At 43.0% G+C, this 12,272-nt stretch overlaps 1 protein-coding gene across 1 annotated transcript; it reads left to right on the top strand.

Moving 5' to 3' along the window:
• The first annotated feature begins 329 nt into the window (after positions 1-329).
• On the top strand, positions 330-10,384 carry katnal1 (katanin p60 subunit A-like 1). Its single transcript, XM_080477820.1, has 11 exons — positions 330-445; positions 954-1,127; positions 1,956-2,116; positions 2,767-2,935; positions 3,025-3,143; positions 3,235-3,340; positions 5,320-5,478; positions 6,859-6,985; positions 7,682-7,816; positions 7,951-8,077; positions 8,954-10,384. Exons 1-11 carry the CDS (start codon positions 440-442, stop codon positions 9,150-9,152), a joined length of 1,482 nt encoding a protein of 493 aa, XP_080333946.1. The 5' UTR covers positions 330-439; the 3' UTR covers positions 9,153-10,384.
• The last annotated feature ends 1,888 nt before the right edge of the window (positions 10,385-12,272 follow it).

The raw sequence follows: 12,272 nt of genomic DNA, 5'->3' as shown, positions 1-12,272 counted from the left end.
AGGGTTAAATGCCTCCACTTACTTCTGTTTGATTTTACTGTGTGACCGCCTTTTAGCGACCCCCAGTGGTCAATACGTGTAAGAGCATGCATTCTGATGGTGCGTTTAAAGACTCGTAAAATATACAGGGTCACTTCAAAGCACTTATATCGCTAATAACGTGATTTATAATCTTCATTTTGAAATAATAAACTTGTTTCCACATGGTAGAGGTTACCAATTTGGAATAATACACACGTTTGAGCTGCTGTCTTGGTGGAAAATCTCTATAGAAAACGTTTGTTTTGATATTTCCCAGCTTGTATCGAGTCCATGGAGGCAGCACGGTAACCGGGTCGTCTGTATTCCTCACGCGGCGTCTGTCCGCGGCCATGGTAACACTTTCCTCAATACCCGACCGCTGATTCACCAACGAAACCTCTCAAACGGTCGCCTTTTCATGCGGGTAGGGACATTCACTCCGCTGCTGAAATTGCAGTTAAAATGTGATTCGGTTCACGGGTTGGTTGTTTTTGTCCGAACGCACTGTCCCGCGCACGCTGCCGAGGATTAAAGTGTCGTTTATTTATTTGTTTGCTGCCCGGCCTTTGAGCGGCGGGCTAGCCGGGGAGCTAATGTCGGGGGAGGCTGCAGGGTGTGGGCTGGAGGAGAGGCTCGTCTCTGGGGCTGGGACGTTTTTAGCTGTCAGCTGAACCGTCTGCGCTCATTAACGCTCCAGATAGATTAAAAAAAAAGAAGAAAAAACAACAACCATTATAAGTTTTCATGCAAGGATTTGCACCACTCTTTAATAATAATTTATAATGACTGGGATCAGTTATGTAAACATGATTGCACTAGATTGTCTATTAATTTGAATATCAGTGCTGTTTGTTTTGTCCTTATTTTGCCTTGTGGCCGTGTGTTTCCTTGACTTTGATTGTGCTTCTTGTGTCCCCTTCTTCAACATATAGCTGCTATTCAGCATGAATCTGGCTGAGATATATGATAACGCCAAGAAGGGTCGTGAGTACGCCCTGCTTGGGAACTATGACTCCTCCATTGTGTACTACCAGGGGGTCATTCAACAGATCCACAAGTACTGCCAGACCCTCCGAGACCCTGCACTTAAAGTCAGGTGGCAGCAAGTGAGTATTCACACCCACCTGGATGTGCTGGTCCTACACACTTAAAAGTTGAGCTTTGATTTGATGCTATAGATTAAGGGAAATCAATAGAGTCTGAGTTTATTGACTTTCTGACATTTGCAGTGTTTTGAAATGAGCAGAAAAAACATTGCTTCAGGCTCAACTTCATTTTATTCTACTGCAGGTTTGCAGACTGATGAAGGCAGTGTGAACACTCGCTTTCATTTAGAAGCACCAGTTAACCTCGGAGGCATGTTTTTTAGACTGCGTGGAGGAATCTGGTGGAAAGCTGCCACACCCAGGGAAAAAGAAAAAGGCAAACTCCACAAAGTAGGGCCCTCAACCCCCCCATGGACTTCAAATTAAGTACTCAAGACAATCCTTATTATTATTCTGTCTTTAGATTAATGGGATACCACAATTCTTGTAGATTTCTTATCAATTCAATGTGTAAATGAGCCAAATATGCAAAACCAAATGTGGGCAGTTCATTTTCACGAGACTAAATGAAAAATGACAGCTGTGGATGGGGAACCCGTGACGTGACTCCATGGCTCCTTAACTTGAATAGATTTTTACCTATTCATATCTTGTTTTAAATGTTTCATTCTGAATTAATTTTTTTTACAATGATGACATGTAATACTGTCAACATATTTATTTTGTATTAAACGTTTCAGGAGTATACTAAGAACTCATAAGTTTACCACTTTTTTTGCAGGTTCAGCCCATTTGAGATCAAATGTGTCGTCTATGTCGCCCCTGAACTAAAATGAGTGTCTTTAGTGGCGCGACCACTGGACTCACTCTTCTTCTGCTTGTAACCAGGTGAGGCAGAAGCTGACGGAGGAGTGCGAACAAGTTAAAGGCATTGTGACAACACTGGAGAACTTTAAGTCGGAGAAGCCGGTGGACATCCTTGCCCCTCAGCCAGAGGAGCAAATTGGAGATCCAGCGGTTTGGCCTCCCCCCATCCCTGCAGAACACAGGCATGTGTAGAATTTGAAACCTGAAGATGGACAAAGCTTCGTCTTTATACAAGTTCCACAACCCTTAAAAAAAAAAAGTGATGTTGTCAACATTTTCCTTGGCGCCTCTACTTAGTAGATCCAACCATTTCATATAATGAAGCTCAAAGACTGAGAACAGAAAAATACCTGCCCACTGCCGTCCTGTCCCCACTTTCATTTCATGTGGGATTAAAGACCTGGGAGCAGGATGACAGCTTGTGGGTATTTTGTTATCAGTCTGTGTGGATTTCAAACACCTTCTCAGTGGCCAACTGTGATTCAGATTTTTTATTTTTTCATTTTTTGCTTTGTTAGTGTCACTTTTGGCTGAACTGATAACAATGAACCGCAAAAAGTCTGTGGAACAAAACGCCTTTTTATGAAAGCTCTTTGAAGAGCAAAGAGACGTGTTTTGCACAATCTGTTTCATCTCTATGTGCACAATGTGGCTCACCATGGTTTTTTTTTTTTTACTGGTGGTAAATTGCTGCTACTTTACGGGAACATTTGGCACACTTGGCGTCACCATCGGTTTCCCATTGGCAATTATCTTTGATGTCTCTGTAGGCAGGTGTGTCCTCAGGTTATTATTTTTGTATGGCTTCATCCCTGTGGGTATCTCACCATAGAAATCCCGTTGCGCTGAAGAGGCCTAACAGTGCAGTGAAGCAGCAGAGGAAGGACTCCCCTGGCCTGCAGCATCGAGGGGCAGGGCCGGGGGGCCGCGGTCCGCCCAACCCTAAATCAGAGCGACCGGGATACAAAGAATCCAGAGGCGCAAAGTCGAAAGACGACAAGGTCAGATCGCACCAGTGAATTAATGGTCAAGTAAATAATTTTTGTTTTTTGTAAAGTTTCAAAAACATATATAATAATTTCTTCTGCAGGGAAAGAAAGGTGGAGATGCTGATGTCGAGCAGAAGAAGTTTGATGGCACCGGACATGACAGTGACTTAGTGGACTCATTGGAGAGAGATATTGTGTCTCGTAACCCCAACGTACACTGGTATACTAGCACTCTCCAATTATTGCACAGTGTTTGTCTATAGTGGGACATGCTCCTCGCCCTGCTGGCTGACTGATCTGCTGCTCTGCAGGGAAGACATTGCTGATCTGGAAGATGCAAAGAAGCTTTTGAGGGAAGCAGTGGTGTTGCCCATGTGGATGCCTGACTTTTTTAAAGGCATACGTCGCCCATGGAAGGTACGGCACCTACACCCACACGCGTGATTGCTACCGTGTTCTTTCTGGACGTCGACGTGTATATTTATTCTATTCTTTTGTGCTCTCTAAAGCTGACAACGAATTCCAGATAATTTCTTTGTGAATCTTGTTGTGCCCCTTATTGTCCAAGTAGTGCTCTCCACAAGCCTCCTCACTAAATATGACGGCAATCAACAAACCAGCTGACGCAGCAGTGCCTCCAGCAGAAACAGTGCAGACCTAATGTCTAGAAGTGCAGCACAGCCATGCAGATATAGTCACGCGTAAGATCAGCATGGATACGGATGTAGAAAGATCTGCTGTAACTTTGTGTTTTTAAGCACTAATTGCTCGTGTGCATGATGCTCCGCTGGCCTCTTTCACCTGTTTATTGTGCTTTCTCACGCCGCCCATGGATGCAGGTCAAGCTAAGTTCTTCAGGTTTTGCACTGCGGCTCAGATCAGTGTCATTTCCGCCGGGACAATCTCGTCAATGCTGATTTGTGATGGTCCACTGTACGCAGAAGCTGTAAACATCCTGCATTTACATTTGTGAGCTCTGCTGGTTAGATGCAGACGAAAGCAGCTTTTCTCAGTTTCCAAGACAACGGTCATCTGGAAAAACTAAATATCGACTCTGACTCACGCATCATTTCTTCTTACAAGAAGTAATGAACAGCTTACACCTGTGCAAGTAGGTGTGTGGGTCACTGCTGTGTTTACTTGTACAGTGCAGCCAGTTTTCAGTGCGACCCCTGACACTGCTGCACACACATCTACAGCTTTCACTGTTTTATGCCTCTGTATGGCCACTCGGGAATATTTCTCTTGTGTCTGCTTGTGTTAAATGTCACCATGTGAGGCTTTCTGCCGCAGGGCCGCCATGTGAGGGTCAATAATCAATGTTTGTTTGTTGTTTTTTTTCACTGCAGAACAGTGCTTTTCATTTTTCTGGTATATGCATGCACATACTCCACTTTAGCCCTCTTATATGAGTAGGACGCCTGCATTTCTTTAAGATTTCATGGCTGTAGAATGCAGTCGAAACTGTACTTCAATCGATTTGCTCAAGATAAATTTAACTTTAATACCTGGAAGTTCTTCAGTACTGAAGCTCGTGTTTCTTATGTGTGAGGCGCTGGTGAATCTTCATGTTATCGGATGGCCAAGCAGAGGAAACCCTGGAGTGGAACTGTGCAAAAGCTCTGTTTGTCTGCTTTCTAGTAGTTTTAGAGATCTCATTAACAATCTAGGACTTTTAGTAATGAGACGTAAGATGCCCAACTCCTGTCAGCAGCAGAAGGATGGAGATATAAGGGTTAGGTAAATACGGCAAAAGAGAAATGACCTTTAAGATTAACTGGCATTTATTTTGTTAGTGGTTTAGATCCGTCTGGCTTCCCGTGGAGGATTTCCGGGTGTTTTGGTGCGCTCTCCGCGGGTGTCCGTCCCCTCCCACCTGCTGAGACTCTGAACCTCCCCGTCTGTGTCCGTGCTTTATATGGAAAATCTGTCTGATCCGTCCCACAGGGATTTTAGGACACTTTAACATAAATGGATTCTGAAGTATTGAGCGTTTCTCGGGTTTCGTAATAAATTATTGTGGCTCACACTTCTTTTGTGGTTCATGTAATCTCCATAAGGTAAAGACAAAAGCCAGGAAAACGAAACGTTGGACATCAGAGTAACTGGTATTTGTCATCATTACAGAGGAGATTTGGATCTGGGTTTTGTTTAATGTTGTGCATAATTACTTAAAATGTAAATACTGGTTACACAAAAGCAGAGCAAGAAAATAAAGTGATAATGTGGGCGTTGACAATCCATGTGCATGTGAAAGGCTTTTCAAACAACGTCCCAACTGAATAGTTTTGGAGATGTTGGCAGATGGATCTTCTGACTTTAGATGAGGTCTGGCTGATCTTTTTGGTTCTGAAGATCATCACAGGGAGACTTTACATTGTCCCATTGTGTCTCAGGGCGTGTTAATGGTGGGCCCTCCAGGGACTGGGAAGACCATGTTAGCCAAAGCTGTGGCCACAGAATGCGGGACTACTTTCTTCAACGTTTCTTCCTCCACTCTCTCCTCCAAATACCGAGGCGAGTCTGAGAAGCTTGTCCGCCTGCTGTTTGAAATGGTGAGTGTGTGTGTGTGCCAGTTGGTAGGTACCACAAAATATATACTTTGCACACAAAATCATGATTGTTGACATGTTTTTATTGTTGAGTTTGTTTTGTTTTTTGACTAAGATTCCACTTAGGTGCCGTCAGTTTTAGGGACTTTGTTACTGTTGGAATGAATAAATGCTTACGTGACTGAGAGCAGATAGAAACTATCATCTGATTCCCTCAAGGCTATATTGTTTACAAATTCCACAAAACTGTCTTATCTATTGGTCCTTCAGACTGCAGGCTGTTCACCTTTCTTTTAACTGGATGATCTTTCTCCCTAAAAAGCTGACAGCAGCAATATTGTTTATATCATTTTCAAGCGGTCATCTTTCAGATACACTGCCTGGCCAAACAAACAGTCGCCACCAAAAAAAAAAGGTCAAACACTCTAATATTTCGGTGGACCGCCTTTACCTTTGATAACACCATTCACTGTGGCCAGAAAAATCCATTGATGGAATAATCTGGTCATTCAGGTCATCAGCTGACCTCATAATGTTGCTGAACCTCCACCTGAGCAACTGCAGCACCGCCCCCCACAGGCTGGTACAGTAGGACTAGACATGATGGGTGCATCTCTTCACCTGCCTCTCTTCTTACCCCCGATGCCCCATCACACTGGAACAGGGTCAATCTGGACTCATCAGATCACATGACCTTCTTCCTTTCCTCCAGAGTCCAATCTTTATGCTCCCGAGCAAACTGAAGCCTTTTTTTCAGGTTAGCTTTACTGATTAGTGGTTTTCTTACAGCGACACAGCTGTTCAATCCCAATCCCTTGAGTTCCCTTCACATTGTGCTAAAATGGAAATGCTCTTGTTTTCACATATTAAACATACTCCAGAGTTCTACTGTTTTTTTTTCTTGGATTTGATTTGGCCAAACCTTTAAGTGATCGCCGATCACGATCATTCATGATTTTTTTCGACCACGTTTCTTCCTGAAAGACGATGGTTCCCCACCATCCTTCCAGTTTTTAATAATGTGTTGCACAGTTCTTAACCCAGTTTTAGTCGTTTCTGCAATCTCCTTAGATGTTTTCTCTGCTTGATGCACGCCAGTGATTTAACCTTTCTTAAACAGATGCCTTTTCCACAACCACAGGGTGTGTCCTTCACCATGGTTGTTTAAGAAATGGGAAGTTAGGGGTTAAATAACTTGTTGCCAGCTGAAAGATAATTGCCCATGCAGTAATTACCCGATAGGAGGCTTGTACCTATTTGCTGAGTTAAATCCAGGTGGTGACTTTTTTTTGGGCCAGCCAGTGTATTTGTGTATGTTACCACAAAGTGATCTTACCATTTCGCACTTTGTACCAGAAATCACTTCCTTCGTTGTTCTCTTAGGCTCGATTTTACGCCCCCACAACCATCTTTATCGACGAGATCGACTCCATCTGTGGCAGGAGAGGAACATCTGATGAGCACGAAGCCAGTCGCAGGGTGAAATCTGAACTTCTGATTCAGATGGATGGTTAGTAAATCTACAGGACGGGAAGTTGACGCCATGCGGGCGTTGCTAGGGGATGGATTTCTGGAAAATAAGAGCGTAAAAGTCGTCAAATGTTGATGAATTTCTGCTAACAAATGTTTGATGAAAAGAAGAGTCTAGATTTTCTGGTGGATCATACTTTGGAAGAATGAACATTTTGGTTATGTGTACGTACTTCGTTTGGTTTGGGGGTGATCAGCAGCCTCTAAGACAAACTGTGGAAATTTCAACATTTCAGGTTTGGAAACCACAGTTTCCGTTCCAATCAATTGATTCCCAGCAGTCTAGAGTTGCATTTGTGTGAACACGTCTGTGGAAAGCAATTTAACGATAATTTAACTTTTTTTTTTTTTTTTAATGAGCTGAAATAATAGAATATCCGTGCTGCAATACAACCATCAGCTATGGAGAAATTCCCCTTTTTATGCATTACCGGTATGTAAATATTAGTTCTCTCTCTTCACCTGAATTCTCACAAAGTTGCTAAATGCTCTTCGATGTTTCAGTATCACCAACCCACGATCTTATGTCTTCATTCTCACACTCTGGTTAAAAAAAGGTGCAGCAACGTAAACGATGTGGAAACTTAAGATAAAATACTGGACGCCGCATCGGTTGCACAGTAACGTGCTTTTTGGTTGAATTGTCGCGGTTTCAAGTTGAGTGTTGTGTGATCAGGTGTGGGCGGAGCTCTTGAGAACGACGACCCCTCTAAGATGGTGATGGTCCTCGCTGCCACAAACTTCCCCTGGGACATCGATGAAGCGCTGAGGCGGCGGCTGGAGAAGCGCATCTACATCCCCCTGCCTACAGGTAAAACAATAATAATACTTGTCTGGCTCCACTCTTAGCTGGGAGAATGTAATATACTGTAAGACATATTGATATGGATTGTGAAGTGTTCGATGTTCCGTGATGTTGCAGTTAATCTGTGTGGTTTTGTGTAGCTGTTGGCCGCGTGGAGCTTCTGAAGATCAACCTGAGAGAGGTGGAGGTGGCTGCGGATGTGGACCTGGATCTCATTGCAGAGAAGATCGAAGGCTACTCGGGGGCAGACATCACGAACGTGTGCAGGTCGGTGTAAAAAAAATAAATCACCAGACAGATTGTCGAGTCAGTGGTTGACAGAGTCTTTCTGACAGGTTTGATTTAAACTTCCGAGAAATTCAGATGCGTGAATCCAGCAAAACTGCTCGGCTATTTAGAGGCTGGCTCCAAATAATGTTGTCATCTCAAGTCAGACTTCCTCCTGTGACGTTTCCAGGAGTCCATGTAGCTTCAGGGAACGTTTCTTCATCCTTTATGCAATTACTGATGGTGCAATTTTACTCTCGCTGGATCCTGGAAGACATTGATGAAATACTAAATTTAAAAAAATGCACCAGACGAAGTGTGATCACACAGTGTCCCTGCAGTAGGTCTACACAAGATAGTGTCATTAGTGATTTAAAAAAAAAAAAATGCTTGGATTTATAAAAAAAAAAAAAATCCTGTTCCTGAAGCTCAGTACGGAGACACTTCGTTTTGCTCAGAGTAGAATCGAAGCATCATGCGGTTGTTTGCATTTTTTGTGTTTTTATGGTCATTTATTTTCAGCTATGGTTATTTTTAAAGTGCTACAGGATTAAAGTTGAGTCAATTAAAAAAGGCAGTATCACATACATTCACACTCTGATGGTCTTTTATTTGTGACTTACAAACACCTAGAAATGTTTTTATGCTTGGGTCAGTTATTAACGACTGTTTTTATCTACAATCCAACCTGCCCTTTGACCCTATTTTATCATAATATTATCTACGCGATAGAGTCTGTGGAAAGAGATATGGCAATGTTTTCCCGCGTGTGTTCAAAGTGACATTGTCACACCCGGCCTGTAGTACTTGAATACTCTCCAGATATTCCAAACAGGAGAAGTGACCATGTGGTACTCTGCTGCTTGTGTGCATCAGGGATGCGTCTATGATGGCCATGCGCCGCCGGATCCAAGGCCTGAGCCCCGAGGAGATCCGGGCGCTCTCCAAAGACGAGCTGCAGATGCCTGTGACCATGGAGGACTTCACCCTGACGCTCAAGAAGATTTCGAAGTCCGTCTCCGCTGCAGACCTGGAAAAGTACGAAGCCTGGATGGCCGAGTTTGGATCAGTATAGGGAACCGTGACGACCGATCGCAGAGGGCCCTGATCCTTGGACGTGGGACCCAAAGCTTTGAACAGGTGAAGCCTGGTGCCTTTGAGAGCGCATAAAATAATCCCTCAGTTTTGCGTCAGCAAGGTCACATGTGGAAAGATTTTCATCATCCAGGAAGATTTCATCTCATTTTAGAATGACTTTTTTTTTTTTTTTTTTTTTACAATAAAGGTGGACAGGAAATGTAATCCTTTTCCACGGAGCTGGTTCCAGTGCTAGTTGTGAACTTTTATTGTAAAAAGTAGCACAATACCCACAGATAGGGACTGCACTCTAGTTTTACATGTTAGGCTTCGGTCCAGAAGAAGAACATTCCTGCAACTGCATTACGTACATTTGTTGAGAAAGCGTTAGTGAAGTCTGGTCGTTAGACTCATGTTCTGCTCCTTTTCAAGGCGGCGCTCTTTCAAAAAGGTCGCGGTCTAACGGTCACTTTGCACAGGTTAAAGTCCGTCCTGCTATCAGCAGTGCTGACCGGAAAACACACTAATCCAGAATGTCAACATGTCAATGCTGCTGCTCAGGTTGTGTCATCACAGCAAAGCAGATTAAGATGTGTCAGACAGATTAGGCTCGTTTCAAGTTGTTTCCCCAGAAATGTTATAGATCTGTTTAAACCATCAACATGGTGACATGAAAATAATTTTTATCCATGGCATTTGTTTTTTTTTTTGTGTTTTTTTTTTGTCAGTATTATTTGTGGACTTCATTTCTCCACATAGAAAATTACCAATTAGTCTGGATTGATCAGAATAATTATTACATAAGGCATCAAGAAGAAATACTATTTCTCAGGTAGATGCACAAATCCCTTCGTTTGGAGTGGTACAGTAACTTTCTCCCACCAAAAGGATGAAAATCCTAATCCTACGTTTCACTATCAAATGCTATCAGATATATGAGTACCTTTGTTTTTGAATGAGGCCGTTTATAAGTCCTTAGCAGCACTTTTCATGTATTTTCAGGAGCAAACCAAGTATTTACTACTGACTGAACACACTTGAATTTACCTGCACTGTCATGTGGTGACCGTTGATATGTTTGTTTATATGTTTGTCTCTTTTTTTGTTGTTTTTGATACTTGTTTTTGTGGTTTTAGTTCTCTTCAGACAAAGGTAGTCCTACAAAATAAATGTGACCAACAGGTGTACGTACATTTGTTTTCTATTAAAGATTAACTGAAGTCTTACCTGCAATGTTGCGTCCTTCTTGTTTACATGTCATATTTACACGGATGAATCGCGCTGCTTGTTTTAAGTAAACAGATAAATCCTATTTGTGACCCACTTGGAGGATTGGGGTGAGCAGAGTGCCGATATGAGTGTGTTGTGAATTATTGATAAACTCGGTCCAGCGCGCTTGTTTTGCCTCAGACTTTTAGGACATCCTATTTTAAGCAAATTAAAATCCAGTAAAATGTCATTTAACTGATATTTGGGCTGAAACTGTTTCGCTTGTTAGTCACATTTCACGAATGCTGCAGATATTTAAAGTAACAGTTGGAGATCCCTGCACATTTAATAAACAAATACAACCTTAAAGTCCACAAGAAGTTGATACGGGTCCGTTGACATTTGAGCTGCAAGATTTGAGTTGAACTTAAATGAACTCTTTAACGTTGCATGAATGAGGCCTCTTTTAAAGTGCTGAGTCAGCTGACGGGCCTACATGTCAACACTTAAGACTCTGTGAAGACTCTGTGATGTGGTCAAACGCTCAGGAAAACGACACTGAATCGAGTTTGAGTCGGAAGCTTTCAGGCACACTCGGTCAAATAAGTGAGTCTTGACAGCAACGTCAGCAGGTCTGCTGACGCTGGCACACGCTGAAGGCTGTCTTTCAGCCCGCTAATGAGCCGTCAGATGTGATCGGCAATCAGAGCAGCAAACGGCACTATCCTGACAAAGATGATCAGATTATCCCAAGAAAGACACAGCCCTACTGATTGAGACAAATGAATGGATCCATCCATTCATACGTCCTCCTTCATTTCAGCCAGATGAGTGATGGAGGTCTGGACACTCGTCACAGGGACCGATCGGATGTCACAGGGGGAAACCAGAGTCACACAATTACATTTACTTCCAATCAAATAACGGAAAAAAAACCAAGCAAATCGTGCGCAGGCCACGACTAAAGACCCTTCCTTGACTTTTACTTCTTTTTTTTTGCCTTCAGATAACTGTTGAAAGCTTAAAAATAATACGTTGGCCTCATTTCCACTCGCTGTGATAAAAAGAACCCCAGTTCAGTTTGCTGGCGACGTGACCAGAGTTGTATTCAACAAAAAACCCCTGCAGAGACCACACTTCCTCACGGAGGACTGTCAGAAGCAGACAGGTTTCCGGTCGAGGGCTTTTACTCTGCCACAGTGAGACATTTTCCCTGTTTCCAGGAGCAGACGATCTACTATACGAGGTAAAAGGCCGATTAATTAACACAATCGTCTATGACTAATTGCGACCATATGTTTTCTCCGATGTCTGTCCCACCTGCACTTTCAGCCTAAATTAGCCTCATCAACACAAGCGCATCTTTACTACCTGAGCCACTGAAAGTGCTACACACACACACACACACACTCACTCTCACACACACTCACTCACACACACACACACACACACACATGTTAGTTGTGTTGGTGGAATTGCCATGCCAGGTGCTCGTCCTCGTTTGTGAGAAACCTGCAGTCTTTGTCTTCTTCGTAGACGGACGCTCGGCACAGCTGGACGGCTGGAAGTGGGATTTAACTTTCAGACTGGTGAGGGTCTACCACCGGAGCAACAGCTCCTCACACAATGGCCTGTTAGACGACACCGGGACCTCTTCATTATTAATGTCACTGTATTTTGTTTCATTTTGTTTCTTCTGAAGCCTTCAGATTGACCTATTTTTCTTTTCTAGGTCATGTTGGAGTGTTTACCCGTCAGCCACCGCAACAAGAACACAATATGACAATTTCAAGTAAATAACACAGATCTCCTATATCGTGTCAGTGGGAGGGTCATATTAGCTGGCAACAAAGGATTTATTTTCCTTAAAGTGTTAGAAATAGAGGAAATGGGTAAACCTGAGGTAGAT

The sequence above is a fragment of the Lipophrys pholis genome (genome assembly GCF_963383615.2).
Source record: "Lipophrys pholis genome assembly, chromosome: 13".
NCBI lineage: Eukaryota > Metazoa > Chordata > Actinopteri > Blenniiformes > Blenniidae > Lipophrys > Lipophrys pholis.
Note: the sequence above shows the minus strand (reverse complement) of the source record. Positions and strands in the feature narration are given on the sequence as shown.

What these genes read in the sequence shown, in the direction of transcription:
- katnal1 (XM_080477820.1), top strand. An exon ending in TCCGCCTGCTGTTTGAAATG is followed by an intron (nt 5,479 to 6,858) that starts GTGAGTGTGTGT and finishes TTGTTCTCTTAG; the next exon opens with GCTCGATTTTACGCCCCCAC. An exon ending in ACTTCTGATTCAGATGGATG is followed by an intron (nt 6,986 to 7,681) that starts GTTAGTAAATCT and finishes TTGTGTGATCAG; the next exon opens with GTGTGGGCGGAGCTCTTGAG.